Here is a 21825-nt window from a genome sequence, read left to right as displayed (position 1 = left end):
TCATTTTTATAGTACTCTTTCGGTTTTTTTCCGAAATAGGCCTCAGTTTACTGTTCACTTCATCACTTCACCGTCGGTCATAAATGTCTTGCCAGCGAGCATTCTCTTCAGGTCTTCGAACAGGAAATAGTCGCTGGGGCCATGCTCTGGATAATATGTTGGATGCGGAAGCAATTCGAAGCGGAATTCATGTAATTTTGCCATCGTTTTCATTGATTTGTTATGTTTCCATTTTTTTCACAATAAAAAAAGTTGCTTTTCTCTCAATGCTGTAACTCACGAACGAATCGACCGATTGCTGTCAAATTTTGTCACGTATCCATTGAAAGATGGCGCTTTGTGATAGTCAAGTAGTTTTTTGCAAGAGGCGCCATCTAGACGTCAACCTTATGAACTTTTCAGCCGAACTGTTATGATCAGAAAGTACGGGGAATTTTTTATTTAAACGTACCGTGCATGAGGGAACCGGTTTATTTTTTTTCTAATGTTGGTACGACCTTAAGACGCACATGTCAGGTTTTAGTGCCATCCGATCATTAGTGTCTGCCGGTACGTTGCAAATGTGGGCCGACAATTCCTGGATTTTGCGCCATCGCACCGAGCCCAAATTGTACTGAATTATTTGACCAAACATCGAGTGAATACCATTGAGCAAGTACCATATTCAACTGATATGGCCCCGTGCGACTTTTTTTTTGTTTTGTTTTTGTTGTTGTCACTTCGTGGAAAGAGATTTCAGTCGATATAGGAGATCAAAGAGAGTGTGACGAGGGAACTAAAGACCATCCCTTCGCCGGCCTACCAGGGATGCATGGAGGACTGGGTCAAGCGTTGACATATGTGTGTTGCTTTTGATGGATCATATTTTGAAGGAGATAAAATAAATTTGTCTGAAATTTAAATCTATTTTGTAGATTTATATAAAACTGTATTTAACTATATTTAAAAATTCCAGGTACTAGTAAAACAAGTGCACACTGAAACGAATAAAATAGATTTTTTTGTTCTACTCGCTCTTTAAATGCTTCACAATACAACAAGTAGCATTCTTCTATGCAATTTGGGCGTTAGCTTACATGGTACGTTTCTTCTTTTGATGTCACGTTGCATCAAGAAAAATAGGTACAAATAATTACGCGAGGTACAGCGATCAGCCAACACCATTGGTTAAAGATAAGAATTAGTTTGGAAATATAACTTTGTGCCAATTGCTCGCACCGCTTAGTGGAAGCATTATACACAATGAAATTTGCGTTTGTAAAATAAAACTGGGAATATGTCTGTTTCCCTCTTCCAACCAAAATGAATTCGTTTTTTCTCTCATGTATCACGTATGCATGTATCGATGTTTGAGTTCAAATAGTTTGACATGTACTACAGATGAACTAGATTTTTGGTGGATAGACAATAAACCGCCCAATAATAGTGTAACTACCTACCTTTTTGCATCAGAAATCAAGACGTAAAATTATGATATTGTACGCGGGTAATAAGATTCATGTCAGAGGGAGTAGAAGTGTGTATTGAAGTCATGCTGAATGAAGCAGCAGATTTGTATTCATTAGTCACGTCAATTAGAATAACCATTGGCTAGGATAGTTCGTCAGTCATCCTCGCCCTCAACGTTGGTCAATTCATTTTCTAGTCAATTCAAATCATGCTGACTTCGAATGCCGAAGTAATTACCCAGCAAACATTAAATCGTATAATTTTGTACGTGCCAAGTCTTACAAGAAATCCGAATGAATCATAATCGCATATAATATCAATCAAAGTATGTATCGTGTATATTTGAAATCGCATCAAATGTAAAAACTCGATTTTATATACCATTATCAAATTAAGTCGCAATTCGGTATAATAAACATCAGTTTTATGATGTACATTGTCGTAAAATATATTTAATCCGCATCATATGCGTATATTACGCTGATGCAGTTTGTGTGTCGTATAAGCGTATAATTGAAATCGATTCAGTACTGTAGTAAATCGTGTTGCATGCTGAAGAAAATCATGGAACAGTAAATCATATTAGATCCTAATAAAGAACATATTACATCATATTGAAACATTAAATCGCATAACCAGCGTATATATAACATCATATGCCCTAAAATTTGGTGGGCATATAATGCGCCTAACTGGCATATGCATGCAAAAGTGGAGGCCATATACATACATGGCAAATGCTTACCGAATTTGTTTGGATGAATATGCAACTTTGACCGGCTATAATAGCGATTATGTTGGAATTGAATTGCGATCTAATATGAATATATTCATGAATTGTCAAAGCACCAAATACGACTTTTGCCATACTTATATACGATTTATTACAGACATAGAAAAAAACAAATGGCGCAAAATATTTTCGTGAAATGTTTATTACAACCTCACGAATCGCCATTTTTATATATGAGTATTTATGTTCGTAGAAATAATAATTGTTTGATTGACTTGTGTTGGGAGTGGAATATGAATGTTTAAAATGCCACAGATTGATGTTTGGTGAAAACTGCTCCGATGTGGGTTCGAATTCCGGTCGTCTGGATTATCATCCCCCAGCTATCTCGCGCGGCTATCTGAAATTTAATTCAACAGCGGTTAAAACTTTCGAGTGCATCAGCATTTCATTGACATTTCTATATGATGTAATATGTTCTTTATATATTAGATCCTAATATATGATTTACTGTTTCATAATTTTCTTCAGCATGCAACACGATTTACTACAGTACTGGATCGATTTAAATTATACGCTTATACGACACACAAACTGCATCAGCGTAATATACGCATATGATGCGGATTAAATATATTTTACGACAATGTACATCATAAAATTGATGTTTATTATACCGAATTGCGACTTAATTTGATAATGGTATATAAAATCGAGTTTTTACATTTGATGCGATTTCAAATATACACGATACATACTTTGATTGATATTATATGCGATTATGATTCATTCGGATTTCTTGTAAGACTTGGCACGTGCAAAATTATACGATTTAATGTTTGCTGGGCACTTAAAAAGCGCTACAGTGCCGCTCTTTTTTCTTAGAAATTGAGTTTAAATTTAGGTAAATTCCGTGGGAAGCTAATTTTTATTTTCTAAATAAACATCATGAGGGTTATTTTTGTACCCGTCGATACAAATAAGGAATATAAAAAACACATCCCTGAAGCAGCAGATCTCGTAATTTACACGCCATCAGCAAACCTTCCTTTGTTCATATCACAACACGCGACAGTAGAAGATATCCCGGTATGATCTGTGAAAGCAACCAACATAACTCCTCATAACAAACCGGACCGACGAGATATTCCGAGATTCATCATCCGTTGCACTGAAACACGGGGCGGTTGAGGTTATCTCTGGGTGACTTTTTGAAGTTGAGAATAAACTATATGTTTTTTGTGTTTTTCCCTAAGATTATGCATAAAAACAACGTTTCATGAAGAAAAGTGAAAATCGCCAAAAAGTAACATGAAAACAAGTCGCAGTAATTTTCTAGAAATCCTTTTATATTATCTTATTATGACTCTTCAAAAAACAAGCATTAATTCTAAGTTTATCAAGAACACAGAGACAAAGAATATTAGAAATATGAAAACTTTATATTCCAGAACCCTTATCATCTGGTAACTATCTAGATCTTTTCTTCGAAAAAAGACCTTAAAAAACACGCTACAACTGCATGAAATGTAAAAAATATGTCTGTCTCGAGCATGCAGTGGTATGTTCTGATTCTTACACCAATGAAACCTCAATCGATGAATGTTATTTCATATCTCTTTATACCTTCATGAATTATATTCAATTGTTTTCTATCAATTAAATGCGCGAGTATACGAGTTATGATTTTGCGCGCGAGTGAGTGAGTTCAGTATGTTCAGCCAATGTTTCTTAAATGTGTGTATCTCATCTCCAAAATGATTTTCCGGAAGCTCTACAAAATACCTGTCTTCTTCTGCATCTTATTCATTTGATGGAACATGCTTCGGCGTAGAAATTTTCTCAGTGTTGGCAACAGATAAAAGTCGGAACGAGGCAAATTTGGCGATAAGGATGGACGCTCTACGTTCGTACTTCAATTCGAACCATTGCGCATTTACAACATCGCCGACAATGCACTTTTGTCAATATGATGGATATTTTTTTTGTCACGATATTTTTAATTTAGCTGATCCCAAAGTTTGTAAATAACATTTCCCGTTATTGTTTTACCGATTTGAAGGTAATCAATTAATAACACTTTTTGCTCCCCGAAAAACTGATGTCCTAACATTTTTTTATTTAAGTGCAATTGTACTTGCTCAATAGATGCTGTTAGGGTAAAAATTTCCTAAACAGTTTTGAAAAAAGAGAAGCAACAATGTAGCACGAAAACTACTAAGTACCGGTTAGGCCACGGTTTCCCAACCAAACCAATCAACCTGGAAACATTCTATTTTAGGGAAATAATCCACTCACGACCGACCATGTACCATAAACCTACTACAAACGGTACACGTCAAAAACACCAGAAAACAATTTACGACGGTCAGAGTCCCGCATCTCCTAGCTGCGAAAGTACACTTTGCAACAGAAGCGCATTTCAGACTGACAGCTTAATGTAACACCAGTTGCATGCATATGACTGTGAGCTGGTTCGCATCTAACGAAGGTATCACCTTAAACAGCTTCCAAATCACCGTGACGGACGTGATCTTGGTCAGCGGGAGCGATTCTTGGCATGCATTATGCGCGAAATGACAACCAAGCTCAACCCCGATCGTGGTATTCCGTAAAAAATGAATGCGAAACGAGGGATTGATGTTTACAACCGGGATGATTGATAGATGCTTGTTTTCTATTTTGTGAGAACGGGCCAAAATGGTTTATCCTTGCTCTACCTATCCAAGTGATAGTAGGGTTCAGCGTATCCGGTGGGTAGGAGAGCATCGTGCTAATTTCCACTGACAATTAAGCATTGCTACTTGAACGTAATATGAACTAAATTTGGCTCGTCTGTATTTCGTAGAAAAATAACGAGACGGCTCATTACAGGTGATATTTGGAAATGATGGCTAATTATACAAACATACAATGAATTGTAGAAGTCAATGATAAAATGACGGGTAGATGACAGCTTAGATCAAATAAATTTTTATTACGAATGTCCAAGGCGGAATATCTATTTGCAGTAGTCTATTGGCGATCTAACGTACAAATCTACACCTAGGTGGCGCTGCGGTGAAAGTGATGATGGTTTTAAATTTTGCCATGTGAGCTTATGGAAGGTTTCAGCCGGGTGACGTCTTTAGAGAAACCCCATTGAACTGACAGGAGCCAACATATCGGGTATCCCACTGACATTTCCCTTTGTTTTCATATGAATTGGGTATCCCACTGACAGTTCTGCTTGAGATTTTGCTAACGATCCTAGCATCAATCATAGCACCCGGCTGGAAGGTTTGTAGTTCTTTCCATAAATTACAATGTTATAATCATAAAAGATTATTTGATTGCGATGAGTTTGTAAGAAATTTAATTCTGCGCAACTTTATATATAACTTGTTATTTATTTACCTCTTTCAGTAGTGAAAACTATAAAAATGTTGACAATGGTTGAATTGAAGAAGGAAATTCGAGAGCACAATCAAACACAAGTAGAAAAATGCACGATTCCTGCATGTGAGAACTACCTTGGAAAGCCCGGAAGTAAAATATACGTGATTTGTTTTTGAGTTTTAGGTTACATTAGCATCATTTTCTTAGTTCAAAAACAAAATCCAGATGTCTCACCGATCGTTTACGTTTTGCGTTAGATCGTCAATTAGTTAATCCACGGAAAACCGGGGCTCTGGCAACCCTATCCCATCCAATGCAAATTGAGCGTAGGCAGCATAGAACGGGGCTCGCGCTTAGCGGGCTCACGTATTGTTTTAAAAAACAAGTTGTAAAAAACGTATATATTCCTGAATTGTTAGTTAATTTACATTTGAAGTGTCTATCAGCAACTGATATCGAACCAGATATGCATTAAATTCTGGGTGTGTTTGTACTATCTTATGAAACTGATTATATTCGTGTCGATAAATTTGAAAATGGTCGCAATATTTTGGATGATGAACGCAATGGAAGATCAAAAGTGGTGACAACACGAAAAATGATAGAAATTAAACCACAATATTGTGTTAAATTATCGAACGGTAAAATCGAGGTGATATTATTGACCGGTTATTGAGGACCTACAAATATAGATTGGCTTGTGTCATTTGATTTTTCGGAATTCCACTTGCTAATTGGACTGGCATATCAAACTTCAAATAAAAGCCGCACGCGAGCTGCATGTCTAAACTGAGGATACAGTTATCACTCACCAAAGAGAAACCATGCGCTGTTTCCCTTTCACCGGCGAATATGTGCGCTGGTTGGGAGAAATCTTGGTACGAGTGAGTCACACTCTCTTACGCTCTCTTTACTCTCTTTAGTTCGAGTGTGCGAAAACCTGTATCGAGCACTGAGGCGGGCTGATTCGCACTCTGCCACACTGAGGAGTACACTGAAGAGTGCAATCTCATTCGAGCACAATCAAAATATACTCTCCAGTGAATTTATTCGCTGCACTGTACAGAGTTCGTGCGCTTTCTTTCCACACTTTAGCGCAACCGAGTGTTGAGTGAAAAAATACTAATATTCCATCATTTTGCGCTCGCATATCCAAAAATCAGAGAGGCGTGAATTTTTGTTTGAAAATGACTTTTTTCCAGAACTAATAGCTTTTGAACTACTGGACCGATCCAGATCGATATATCGGGTAGGGTAGGATCGATATATCAAATGGAAGCCAATGAGCTAGTCTTTATTAAAAAAAACTCTGGCAATTTCTAAAAAATGGATTCCAGTCGCATACATCTAGTCTAGTCGCATAGGAATATTGAACGAAGACTGAAAAGAAGTTAAATTTGAAAAATCATAACTTAAAAACGAAAAAAACACCTCTTTGGTTTTTGGATATGTTATGTAAAAACCTCAGAAAAAAAATATTAAAAATAAAGTGCCCTCAATCTTCAACCTTGTGAACTATAAAAAATAAATACAATCAATAATGACGAATGAAAATCCAATTTTATCACAATTGTATATTTTTTCCAAAAAATAATAGCTCATTGGTATCAATTTGATGTATCGATCATCTGAATCTAGAGATCGGCAAAACGGTTCATTTTAATGAGCGGCTCAACGGCTCTTTTCCTGAACTGGTTTATTTTAATATGTACTGAATGGAAGACGTAAAAAATATGGTTTAGAACAATAATCAGTGCAGCGAATAATAAAAATATTACTTTACTGAAGGTTTTCTCTGATACATTTCCATCACAATAATCTTATTTACTTTTTTTTAATTTATAAACATTATCTTTTCAATGTTATATGATGAAAATCTGCTACATCTTTCACTTCAAACTTGTTCTGTTTTCGAAAAAACTCGCTCAAATTGTACTGAAGTCGCCAGAATACATAATATTTTCAAAAAAAAAATATGATAGAGCCGCGGAGAGATAGATTTCCTTTCATTCCACCAAAGCAAAGGGTCACTTATTCTCAGCAGATGTGGTTTCGCTAAATATTTATCTATAATAGATATTGCAACAGCTTTTGGATCATGTGAGAATCGAAGATTGCCAACCAATGCATCTAACTCCTCCCAAACAAATGACCGCGCTTCATAACCAAAGAGTTGTGGTAGTTTCGTAGGTGTGTATTCTTTGGATGCCATCCTTATCAACGAGTGGTGCGCAGAGTTGTACTCTCTGTTATCCCCAAAACCTTGCTGCTTGAAGCGAGGATCTAGCAGTATTAATTAGGCTACTAATTCGCCTGACTCAAGTTTTGTAAATTGCTTTACCAGCTCCGGAATCTATTCATTACAGAGCTTTTCTATAATCACTAAGACTGATTTCTCTTGATCCATATAATGTTGATCATGTCGAATTATCAGTTGGGAGAGTATAGCAGTTTTCGATAACGACACATTTTTCTCCCCCTTTTATATCCCAAACATTTTTATTTTTATTTTAGTTTTCATGTTTTCATATAATACAGCTAATATTAGTCAATCATGTCATTCGATACCCATATGCCGAAATTGCATGAAAAAAGTAATTGGCGTTGGATTTATCATAAATAACTGTGCTCTATTAGACAAGCCCTTTCATCTGATACCCATATGATGGGGTTTTCAGAAGAAATAAAGTCTGTCATTTTGTAACGGTCGTCATTTTAGATTTATATTTTTCATAAATAACTGTGTTCTACTAGTCAAGTCCTTTCATTATATACCCATATTTATGGGGTTTCGAGAAAATATGTAATCCGCCCAAATATACAAATATACAAACAGCTGAATAAAACCGCTTAAAAAGCAGCATGGGAAACATATACTTCTTCCGCACTGCCGCAGGCCACGGTTCGTCAGAATGAGCGTACGATCCACGGTTCTTTACCAATAAGCCGGCTTTTGAAAGAAACACTGTTTTTTTATGAACCGCGGTTCAAAAAAGGCCTACGGTTCTTTTGTGAGTCATTTAAGAGCCGCGGCTTATTTTCAAAGAATCGTGGATCGTACACTCTTTCTGACGGACCGGATCAAATGAGCGGCTTGTGAGCGCCGCCATCTTTAAGTAAAGCTACTCTGTTCAGTAGTGTGCGTGTTCAAAGAACGGTACCCCGCCGCGTCGAAAACAGACATCGTGCGGCCCTTTGTGGACGCCGGATACGCTCGTTCCAGCATCTACAACATCTTGGCACTATTGAACAACAATCAGAGTACCGAAAGAAAGCCCGATTCCGGACAGCCGACGACCCTGACAAGAATCTCCAAAGGATGTTGGAGCTCAAACATGTTTATACGCATGTTTCCGTCCGCCATGGCGAATGTTCCGGTTGACTGCCGGAAGGTCGTTCGCAAGGGCGTAGCATTTTTTTTGCAAGTAAACTAATATAATGGGAAATTTATCAAACTCAATTTTTTGTCTTAGTTCTTTTATCACCATCCGAAAAAAGTCCATTTTTTTAATGAAAACATTAAAATTATTATCATTAATTATTATTATTATTATTATTATTTACTTTTATTCATCGGACTATTGTCTACATTCTTAATCCGTGCGAGAAATTGAGCAGACAATTCTCCAAATTCAAATAGATCTTCAACAGTCGTAAACATACGAACCATAGCTGTGAGTGGTTCATTGTACCCGAAGGCCGTTCGATGATATCGTGGTTGAAGCATCGTTCTAGTTTTGTAATGGCCTCGGTGGTACTCGGATATCCAGCAACGAGAGGAGCCTCGAGCAATCGACCTCAGCATTCAGAAGCTTTGCAACAAAAACCGCTTGTTGATTCTTCCGTCGACGTTCCAAGGTATCCAATCTCAGCAAATTGCAGCGATCAGAATATGGTGGGAGATGTTGCGGATTACGCCATGGTAAACTTCGTAATGCTATCCTGATGAACCTGCGCTGAACACATTCGATCCTCAAGCTCCATGTTAACTGGTGAGGAAATAAGAACACCTAGATCACTGAATTGATCGGTTCTTTGAAGAATTTCACCGCTTATGGTATAGTCGTATGTGATTGGTTGTTTGATGCGAAAATAAGACATTACCATGCATTTGGGAATACTGACCGTAAGTTTGTTTCGACGGCACCAGTCAGAAAATGTATCTAATAATGACTGAAGACGCATACAGTCCTCAGCAGTCCGCACGATAAAAAACAACTTCAGATCATCAGCATATGCTAGCTTACAGCCATCTCCTAGTGCAAGCAACACGTCGTTAAAATACAAAATGAACAGCAAGGGGCCAAGATTGCTACCCTGCGGCACACCTGACATATTCGTAAAACACGGAAAGAAGTAGTGGAATCCAATTTTACACGCAGACATCTGTCAGTCAAATATGAGCTAAGCCACGACGTTAACCTTACTGACACGCCAAGTTTTAATAATTTTTCTAACAGGATATCATGGTTGATGGTCAGTATAGATGACATCTACTTGAGCCCCATTTTCCAATTGCTCAAAACAGGTCGTTGTAAAATTAAGTATGTTAGTGGTAACCGAACGTCCCGGTAAGAAGCCATGTTGATCACTAGAGATGTAGCATTTGGTGCGCTCGAGAATGATGTTGCTCACAACTATTTCAAATAGTTTTGAGGCAGATTAAAGGTTAGTTATTCCTCTATGATTTTTCACGTCTCGTTTATCTCCTTCTTTGTGAACCAGTACCATGAAAGACTCCTTTCAGACTGTAGGAAATTTCGATTCCACGAAAGATTTGTTGAATATTTTACATAGTGACTCAACAAGAGCTCCATTCGTACGGCGAGGTTCTCTATGGACGGGTCCACATAATTTAGAATGTTCAATGGAATTTGCAGCACTTTCCTTCTTCTGTTTTCTCCAGTTTCAGGACTTGAGCCGGAACATTGATCATATCTTCTCTCGTTTCATACCCTACCAGTGTTCGCAATACAACTGCCTTACCTGCACCAATAGAGTAGTGCGGGGCAAAGGTGCGCACGGGTCAAAAGTGCGCATTGGCCTTTTTGAAGCAAACGAGTCTAAAAATTCTACAACATTGCATTCGTTTGATACGTTATTACACCAGCAGCTCACACATATAAACACGATACATTTCATGAAAGTGGCAAAAAGTATGAGGAAAAAAGAGTTTTGCGATGTTTCGATCTTATTTTTCTGTTTAGGAGATGACGATTTACTTACCTAAAATAATTGGTAAGATCGAAACTACACTGTTAAGGAAATCTTCATTCTATAGTAGATGATAATGCGTATTCGTTTTTGTGAAAAAGTTCAAAAGTTTTTTTTTAAAAAAATCGATTAGTTCCAAAATTGCTTGTGGGGCAAAGGTGTGCAGTGGCTGTGGGGTAAAAGTTCGCACTAGCGTTTTGCTCTGAAAAAAATTATACAATGTTTTCAACAAAATTTTCAACGGGACCCACAAGAAGCTGATTTGAAGAAATGCCCTCCAGAAATGCTCAAAAGGCCCGACAGAGGCTTCGGGAGGAAGTCTCGAAGTGTCGGATTGCGGCAGACCTCGGGTTTCTGAATTAGATCTGAGGAAGAGGCTCATATCAGAAAGTGATTTGAATATTCTTTTATTGACATTTTTACTTCTGCTGGGATGTGTTAGCGAGCACCTAGAGCGGTTCAGATAGGTATTTACGAGTGAGCAGATTTACTCAAAGATTTACGGCGTCTGGCGTTTGATTTTACGGAAGGCAACAATCAACCAACCAACCAACAACCAACCAGCACGAATTCAACCAAGTTGCAAAACTGGCAGGAAGAGATTTTGATTCTAGCTTCATGAGGAACCATCGTCTGTCTCTTCGAACCCCACAACAACGCTCCAAGGCAAAGCGTCGGAATCCTCAGAACCGAAATCCAAGATGAGGAATAAAAATAAACAATTGCTTGTGTTTTTAGTTTCACCAATTCAATAACGGCGGTTATGTTCCGTTTATGTTTATGTTTTCACAATCAACTTCAAAGGAATATTGTTTTTTTTTCAACAATGAGTTTCAAATAAATCAAGTGAAGGTAACTCTGGAGAGAGCCATGATGAGAATCCTTGCCCGAAAGAGCGCAAGTGTCTTCATTGCGGCGGGACTCCTCATGATCTTACTCAATGCCCGGTGTACATACAACGAGGGGAAAAAATCAAGTGTTCCTTAAAAGAACGTTCCAAGCGGACTTATGCAGAAATACTTAAGAGTTCCGTTCCAACGACTCAGGACAATCCCTACTCCATTCTGCAGAACGACGAGCCTGTTGCTGACGCTCCCAATGCAGGAAGTTCCGGTACATTGCAGGGTGCCGTCAGGAAAAGAAAAATTACTTCTTTTCCATCACTCCCCAGAAAGAAAACCGAAACTTCCCAAGTTTGAATGAAAACTCGAATCGAGCGTGCTGAGAATAGACCGAAGCAAGTACCTCCTGGTTTAAGCGGTTCTTCTACGCACCAGGGGTCCTCAGCACTTCCCGGAGCAGCACCGAACACGTCTGCTCCTTTTTCGCGGTCGAGGCAACAGCCACAATCTGGCTTGCTCGCGCTTTCTGACCTGGTGGACAACATTTTAAATGCTTTAAATATAAACGACCCTCTTAAAAGCATACTATTATGTTTGCTTCCGATTGTGAGAACATTTTTGAAAGAAAAATGTGGTTTTTTGGCAGCGTTCATTTCCCTCGATGCCTGATTCAGTGCAAGAGGTCAAGGATTTGACTACTGTAATACAGTGGAATTGCAAAAGCATCATTCCTAAACTAAATCAGTTTAAATTTTTAGTTCACAGCTCTAACTGTGATGTATTTTCTCTCTGTGAAACATGGCTTTCTTCAGCCGATGAGCTGAATTTCTACGATTTCAACATGATTCGCCTCGATCGAAACGACTCGTTTGGTAGCGTACTATTAGGGATTAAAAAATGTCACTCCTTCTATAGAGTCACTCTCCCATCGATGACAGGCATTGAAGTTGTTGCTTGCCAGACACAAATCAATGGCAAAGACCTCTGCTTCGAAGATTGCTTCGATATATATCCATCCCAGAACTACGGTAGGCCGCCATCAGTTTTTTGATACTATCGAGGCAATGCCGGAGCCGCGGTTAATCTTAGGTGATTTCAACTCCCATGGAACAGCATGGGGATCACTCTACGATGACAACCGTGCCACTTTGATTTATGATCTGTGCGACAACTTCAAATTGACAGTTTTGAATACTGGGGAAGCAACCAGAATAGCCAACCCTCCTGCACGGGCAAGCATGCTAGACATATCTCTATGCTCTTCTTCGTTATCCCTGGATTGCATGTGGAAGGTAATCCAAAATCCCCACGGTAGTGATCACCTACCAATAATTTTATCGATCGCTAATGAATCAAGCTCTCGTGAGTCAGTCAATATTTCGTATGACCTCACGAAGAATATTGACTGGAGAACATTTGCGGAAATAATATCTGAAGCAATTGTTTCAATGCATGAACTTCCTCCACTCGAAGAGTATAACTTTATATCGAGTTTGATTTACGAAAGCGCCCTTCAAGCTCAAAAGAAACGTGTACCGGCTACCACTTTCCGACGTCGTCCTCCATCACTTTGGTGAGACAAGGGATGTTCAAAGGTCTACTTTGAAAAATCATCCGCTTTCAAAAAATTCAGGAAAACTGGATTAGTGGAATGGTTTCTAAAGTACCAAACTCTAGAAGCCAAACTAAAAGGTTTGATTAAAGCAAAAAAGCGTGGATATTGGCGGAAGTTCGTCAATGGTTTGTCAAGGGAGACCGCTATGAGCACTCTTTGGAATACGGCTAGGAAAATGCGTGGCTGGAACCATACAAACGAAAATGAGGAATACTCTGACCGTTGGATTTTTAACTTTGCAAGGAAGGTTTGCCCCGACACCGTTCCTGCACAAAACGTCGTACGCGACATTCCACTTCAAAGTGATTATGAGAATTTTTCGATGGTGGAATTCTCAATTGCCCTTCTCTCATGTAACAATTCAGCTCCGGGGTCGGACAAGATTAAATTCAACTTGTTGAAGAATCTTCCCGACTTGGCAAAACAGCGTTTGCTGAACTTGTTCAACAAGTTTCTGGAGCTGAATATTGTCCCGCATGACTGGAGACAAGTGAGAGTGATAGCCATACGGAAACCCAACAAGCCGGCTTGCGATCACAACTCGTATAGGCCGATTGCAATGTTATCCTGTATTCGTAAATTGTTAGAGAAAATGATTCTACTTCGGTTGGACAAGTGGGTTGAAGCGAACAATTTGCTGTCAAATACGCAGTTTGGCTTCCGCCGAGGTAAAGGGACAAATGATGGGCCTACCACGAGGTAAAGGGACAGTTTTATGGGCCTACCACAAGGCTCCTGCCTAAGCCCCCTCTTGTACAGTTTTTACGTCAATGATATGGATGATTGTCTAACTAGAGACTGCACGCTGAGACTACTTGCAGACGATGGAGTTATTTCCATCACGGGTACTAATCCCGTCGTTCTGCAAAAATCCTTGCAAGATACCCTGAACAACCTGTTCACGTGGGCTCTCAAGCTGGGTATCGATTTCTCTACGGAGAAAACCGAAATGGTCGTTTTTTCTAGGAAGCACGAACCCGCCCAATTCCAGCTTCACCTATCCGGCAAAACAATCCAACACTCTATGTTTTTCAAATACCTGGGTGTATATTTTGATTCTAAGTGTACCTGGGGGAGAAACATTGCGTATTTGAAACAGAAATGCCAGCAAAGAATCAATTTTCTCCAAACAATTACCGGAACATGGTGGGGTGCCCATTCATGAGACCTCATTCAGTTGTACAAAACAACGATATTATCAGTGTTAGAATATGGCAGTTTTTGCTTCCGATCAGCTGCCAGGATTCATATTCTCAAGCTGGAGAGAATACAATACCGTTGCTTGCGTATAGCCATGGGGTGTTTGCATTCGACACATACGATGAGTCTGGAAGTTTTGGCAGGAGTACCCCCGCTTACTCTTCGGTTCACAGAATTATCCTACAGATTTCTCATTCATTGCAAGATCATGACCAGGCACCAGGCATCTCCAACCAAGTTTGCTTCCCATACTTCTGCAATTCCTCTGTCACTTTTGATCTGTCCATGCGACAAAAAATCCATGGAATCCCAGATCACCTACGCTCCGATTCTATTCCGCCGATATTTTCGGCAGAATATGGGAAAGTTGGATCTGATAAAATGTTCTTTACTGACGGTTCATTCATAAACGGGTCCACTGGCTTCGGCATCTTCAATGAAAATTCCAGTGCCTCTTTCAAACTCAAAGATCCTTGTTCCGTGTATGTCGCTGAACTGGGTGCGATATATTACGCATTATGGATCATTGAAACATTGCCCATCGACCACTATTTTTTTTTCAGACAGTCTCAGCTCAATAGAGGCAATCCGCTCAATGAAAGTTGATAAACGCTCATCTTATTTCCTAACAAGAATATAACAACTATTGAGTGTTTTGGTCGAAAAATTATTCAAGATTACCTTAGCATGGGTTCCCTCTCATTGCTCGATTCCGGGGAATGAGAAAGCGGACTCGCTAGCTAAGGTGGGCGCTTCAGAAGGCACACTTTTTGAAAGGCAAATTGCTTATAACGAATTTTTTCACATTCCTCGTCAGCACACACTCGAAAGTTGGCAGTGCATGTGGAGTGAAGATGAGTTCGGTCGTTGGTTACACACGATTATCCCCAAGGTTCAAGGGATTGAATGTTGGTCGTGATTTCATTCGCGTGATATCTCGGCTTATGTCCAATCACTACAACCTAAACGCCCATCTCTATCGCATTGGGCTCGCAGCAAACAATCTTTGTGATTGTGGCGATGGCTACCACGACATCGAGCATGTTGTCTGGTCGTGTATCCGGTTCCATGCTGCTCGCTCTCAGCTCTCTAGAGCACTGAGAGCACAAGGCAGACAATCGGATATCCCCGTCCGGGATATCTTAGGTAGCCGGGACCCTGATCTTCTGCTTCATCTATACCTGTTCCTCAGAAACGCCGATGTCAACGTTTAATGATGTTTCCTTCGTTGTGCCCCAGTTTCATATCCCTCCTATCCGATCGATAAACTTTTACTTAGTCGCGGCAATATATACACACACTCTTTACAGATGCACGGGCCGAAGGTTGTGCAGTCCACTGATCATTCAACAAGAGCCAAAGGTTGTACCGCTCATGACAACTCTACACGAGCTGATGATTGCGCCGGCTAGTGACCATTCTATCCTGGATTCCTCGAGTCGAGAAAGACGCACCACGCCAGATATGGGTTACAGACTAGGGGGGCGTTGCTGATTAATGGTCAGCCGCATCCCAATAGGAAGTATCCCGTGTCGGGCATACGTACAGAGCATCGAAGACTGCAACATACCAATTATGAGAACATTTGTAATACTAACCTCGAGCCAACCGCGAGTAATCGGTTACATATTACTAACATAGTTGTAAGCAAATATTGTCGAAATATTGAACTCCCGGCCCCGTTAGGCTGACGCCATATGAGCCTTAATAAAAAAATATATTTTGGATAAAAAAAAGGTAACTATGTATTTATAAACTTGATCTATATAAATAAAAATGATTTGGTGTCCGTTCCTCACGATTTAACTCAAGAACGAGAAACGGATTAAAACATTTAAACATTTATTTTTGGTAGAAGTTATCTCAGAAGTTCAATTCAATAAGTGCGCACCTTTGCCCCCACTATGGAGCCTAAAACTACAGCTAGTGTAAATGTTCTATAATCGGATTCGGTGGGTGAGCTGAACGACAAAGGAAAACCTACACCCAAACTAGCGTTGGCAGAAAACATGCCATTTCCTGGTCATGAGAGTAAAATGCGCAAAAAATGAGCTATTTTGAAGCTTAAAAATGGTTTGTATGTATGCGTGCAGACATCTCTTATTTTCTTTTCTCTTTTCATTTGGGATTATGCAAAAAAAAAGTCCATGCGACGTCAATGGGGATCGAACCAAGGACGGCTGGAATGCGAAGTTACTTTACACGACCACGCTATCCATATAGCTGCCTGCGCTATTCTATAGGAGCGTGATAATATTACACCTCATCATAAAATGAAGTTGGAAGGTGTTTTCTAAGCCGATAAAGAAGAACATGAACGAGAATACATCTTTCTCTGTCTGGGCCGTGTATTTGGCAAATTATACGAAAAGCTTTCATTTAAATGTGTCTCCTGTTTCGCTCCCTCATATTGGCTCTAGCATATATATTACACAAATGATATAGAACATTTTATGTTATCTTTCAGCTCATTTAATGTAATAATTCGGGATGCCAGAAAATGTGCTAAAAATTAACTTTGGGTGTAGATAACGATTCTTCTCCACTGAATAACAATTTTCAATGCTCAATGCTATATGGAACTACAGAGATGATTGTTTTTGGTAGTGTCGATGTCGATTAACTTCAGATACCGTCATTTTAACACGATGGGTCTATTCACCAGCTTCACGTATAGTACACTTCGTTCAATATTGATGCTGATTGATTACCCAACTATGAACGAAGTGCGTTATCGAGTGTACAATCATGTTCATGCAGTGTTCTTATGTTTGTGAAACACTTCCAGTTATAACCAATGATCGATTTTTAACAGTCCCCTTTTTGCTAGGCTCCTAATGATTTTAAACACTGTTATCTTCCGAGAACATTCTATATATATTTGAAATTGAACGATAATTAGACTAATTGTATGGCGTTGTAGAAGTTACTCTAAGTAGTAGCTCAATGCTTTTTTATGCAACATGCGATCGTCAATCAGACATGTATTTCTAATGAAATCAAAACTCCCTTCTCTGAAATGCAATGCTAAAAACTCACCACTTATCAAACTCAAAATATATCGATGATCGGGTTGTTCCTGCACCTGTATCACCAAGTCACTATTACTAAACTCGTAACGCTTCATTATCTCCTCGTCGTCTCGCAGAAGCAACACTAATGTTATCGCGAGTGCTGCAGTTCCGATTATCACCGCCAACGCCGTGTAGAATATACATTTTCGCGTCACTTTTAGCGCCATAATCTGATTGCTCTCACGTTCACATTTGTTCAAAGCTTTTCGATTTGTGTTGACAGATCACACACGAAGGGATTACACTTCAAGTAAAGCACAACACAACAGTCACTATCAAAACAACATACGCCACTGTCGGGTATTCAGATGGACGGGTATTCAACGCTTGCGATCTCAAGCGAACCGTTGCAAGTCGAACCGATCTGGATGGATGCTCGCATCTCGATTGAAGCAGGATGAATGTGCTCTCCTGCTCCGAAGGTATACCAGAGTATTTTGTAAGACTGCTTTCGGTCGGCGTTTGCTTTTAAAAATAGCCCTACTCCTCCTCCCATTTCGAAGGTATTGGATGCCGCATTCTGCTGATGTTTTGTGTTTTTATCTCCTCTCCTATGCTTTCATCTTGCATTTACCGCAAGTGAAGTGAAATACACATTGATCACAAGGGGAAATTATTGCTGAGGATAATTGAAACGCGAGGAAACGATTACGAGCAGTAAGTTATCACAATTTTCTTTTTTTTTTGAGATAAAATGCCTAAATATAGGACGACCTTGACGCCATGATTCTCGGATGCAGTCTCATCAATCAATGTATTGTTTGCCCAGCAGTCTTATCTACCGGGAATGGAAAGGAATTCGAAAAAAAACACTCGAAACAACAGTTGTTTATGTCGAGATAATATATATAAATCCTAAATTGAATCGTTTAGATCATATTGTGAAATTCAAATCAATGTTTTGCATACAAAGGAATATCGAACAAGATTCCGATTATCTACGCCGCGTGTGAAACACAAGAAGTAAAACAGAGCGCCTCAGAGATCTTGAGGTTTAAAATGGGATAAATTAATGTTTTGAAGATATTCCATGTTAATCTAATACAATGAGGATCACTGAGTAATTCACAAACAGTTTTGATGGGAGCTAATGTTCGTGTTTATCAAGGGAAACCCCTGCTACTTACGAAGTAATGAAAGGATATCTTATCATGGAATGTTCACCGAATGTGAAGAATGGAGAAATAAGTACTGAAGCCACAAGTTTATTTATTGTTCGAACAGAAACATGAACTCCATGTTTTGATGAAGCATTGACATTCGGTTAGCATTGCTAATGCTTCAAATTGATTCGTTACAATTCGTACATAAGATGAAATTGTACCGGAAGTGCATAATATGGGCCAGAAACACAAACTATGTATAGATTTACTACTTAAGATATTTTTTATGCATTCAAATTGATTGTACCGTTCTCAAACCTGACTCCTTCCAGCTCGGGTATAAAATAAAAAACCGATCAAAATTCGCAGCCAACGTAAATTTGACCGAACATACCAGATGTGTGAGTTAATATTGACCGGTTTTTGCGATGAAGAAAGCACATAACTTTCAGGAGAACCTCAAAATATTTTTATTGAAAGTAATCTTCGTCATGATATTTGCGCTTAAGGATTCTTGACATGAATCCATTTTTCATCTCCAGTGACAATTCGATGCAAAACCATGCCATAGTACCATCGTTTTGGTATGCTGTATCCATTTTGAAAGCTTCCGGATCTTCCCAATAGCTTTCAAATGATGACCAGTTACTGTTCGGAACACATTCGTGCTTTCTCCCAATTCATGTTTTGCTTGGGTTGCGTCTTTTGTCAAATGAAAAAAAAAAACATACAGTGTCGGACAAAACATTAAGACCACCCCAGCAAACATTAAATCGCATAACAAGCGTATATATAACATCATATGCCCTAAGTTTTGGTTGGCATATAAAAAATGCAAAAGTGGAGGCCATATACATACATGGCAAATGCTTACCGAATTAGTTTGGATGGATATGCAACTTTGACCGACTATAATAGCGATTATGTTGAAATTGAATTGCGATCTAATATGAATATATTCATGAATTGTCAATGAACCTAATACGACTTTTGCCATACTCATATACAATTTATTACAGACATAGAAAAAAAACAAATGGCGCAAAATATTTTCGTGAAATGTTTATTATAGCCTCACGAATCGCCATTTTTATATATGAGTATTCATATTTGTAGAAATAATAATTATTAAATTCACTTGTGTTGGGAGTGGAATATAAGTGTTTAAAATGGCACAGATTGATGTTTGGTGAAAACTGATCCGATTTGGGTTCGAACTCTGATCGTCTGTATTATCGTTTTGTCGCATGTTTCATTAGAAGCATCTTTCATCGAACATCAGCAATTTCGAGTGCTGATATTCAGCAGTCCATTTTTGTAAATCCATAAAAAATCTATGGTTTCCTTAATAGATTGAAATTAAACACGTTTTATGAAATCATTAAAAATTAAAAATAAATTACCATCATCAATGAAGTCATTGAATTGCTCTATTCCTGCAATTAAATCAAAATCCAAATTGTTTTGTTTTGGTGATGCATTCAACATTCCATTTTCATCTGTTAATTAGTTATGAGTTTCGCTCATATTTGTTTCGATCCGTTTAGCTTCTTTCCAGCGGTTGCGATGTTTTGTGAGTAATCGACTATAAGAGCCACTTTTTTTTAAATTTAATTATTTTATTCTTCCGTATATGTTCAGACATTGCTGTTATGAAAAGAAACTTGTCAATGTTAAAGCATTTCATTGATATTTCTATATGATGTAATATGTTCTTTATTACGATCTAATATGATTTACTGTTTCATGATTTTCTTCAGCATACAACACGATTTACTGCAGTACTGAATCGGTTGAAATTATACGCTTATACGACATACAAACTGCATCAGCGTAATATACGCATATGATGTGGATTAATTTTTTTTTATGACAATGTACATCATAAAACTGATGTTTATTATACCGATTTGCGACTTAATTTGATAATGATATATAAAATCAAGTTTTTACATTTTATGCGATTTCAAATATACACGATCAGTTCCTTCCCTGATCTCATCGGAGAAGGACGTGTTTTTCTTTCGCTGCAGAGTGGAAAGGAAGTATCAAGTTTTTTTTCTATTACTCTTTTGCTACCTATTTTAAAAAATTGTGTTTTACAGGTATACATACTCGCCAGCACTCAGGATCTAAACAGGGCACCCATCGACTACCTGGACTAACATCGTCACCGGCTTACAGTCAGCTACCCAGCTTGTTGGAGTTACTCTTCGAAAACAGGTAGGCTAAGTTCTGCTTTTTGCTACCCTTTTTTGCTTTTCCTTCTTGTTTTTATCGTCCTCATTAACAAGAAATTAATTTCTTGCTTTCACAATGGAAGTGTATGTTACTAAACACCACAGTCCCCCTGCCCCTCCCATTCCTAATAATGAATCAACTATCCCGGAGCCGGGGAACCCCGATCCACCATCAAAAACAGCTCCTCGGATTAAGTCCTATCCTGAAGATTCCTTTGGACCTTACAATGTTTATTTTCACCCCCGTCAGAAAGCTTTGAGAATTTTGACAATAGCCAGAGAACTCAAAAAGAATTTCAGCACGGTCGATTCGATAAAACTAATTAGACAGAACAAGCTTCGCGTGGTTGTCAAAGACCGCAAGCCACTGAGATAACGCAATGCAAACTTTTTACGGAGGAATATTTTGTTTATATTCCTTCAGAAGACGTTGAAATTGATGGTGTCATCACCGACCCTAGTCTAACGTGTGATGAAATATGACGCGAAGGAAAAGGTCGATTCAAGAATGCCAATATTGATCATCTGAAGATACTTGCAAGAAATTGCATTCGGTATCTCATTCCGAAAAAGAGAAAGAGTACTTCGAATCAGGTTCGTTTCGAGTAACCTTTCCCGGAAAAGCTCTTCCACAATTTGTGGAAATTGAAAAGGTTTTGCTTCCGGTGCGCCTTTACGTACCTAAAGTATGAGCTGTATGAAATGCAAGCAATTGGGGCATACAGACTCCCACTGCAGCAACAAGATACTCTCTCAAACAACGATCCAAGATGACCTATGCTGAAATGCTCAAAAGGGCTGTGGCAAAAGAGACCCCTAATCCTGGAGCACAAGAGAACCCTTATGCAATTCTGCCAACCGATGATTGTGAAAATTTTACTTCCATTGAAGAAGCATTCATGTCAATACCGGGAGGCTCAAGAAAAAGAAAAATTTCTGCTCCTCTTACTCCTCCGACTCCAACTGAGAAAACAGAA

The 21825-nt window shown here is 38.7% G+C and overlaps 1 protein-coding gene across 2 annotated transcripts in view; it reads right to left on the bottom strand.

Annotated features, from left to right (window-relative positions):
* The window catches only part of LOC129775733 (myogenesis-regulating glycosidase-like), a 30467-nt gene extending 12051 nt beyond the window's left edge, over positions 1 to 18416 (bottom strand). Inside the window, exon 1 of one of the 2 annotated variants that reach the window (XM_055780797.1) lies at positions 17471 to 18416. In XM_055780797.1, coding sequence (XP_055636772.1) covers positions 17471 to 17672 — 202 coding nt within the window. In that variant the 5' untranslated portion in view covers positions 17673 to 18416. The remainder of the gene's footprint in view (positions 1 to 17470) is intronic. The other variant, XM_055780796.1, reaches the window with a different exon arrangement.
* Between the last annotated feature and the right edge of the window lie 3409 nt (positions 18417 to 21825).

The sequence above is a fragment of the Toxorhynchites rutilus genome, chromosome 3, assembly GCF_029784135.1.
Source record: "Toxorhynchites rutilus septentrionalis strain SRP chromosome 3, ASM2978413v1, whole genome shotgun sequence".
NCBI classification, from domain to species: domain Eukaryota; kingdom Metazoa; phylum Arthropoda; class Insecta; order Diptera; family Culicidae; genus Toxorhynchites; species Toxorhynchites rutilus.
This window is presented reverse-complemented; position numbering and strand designations above follow the sequence as displayed.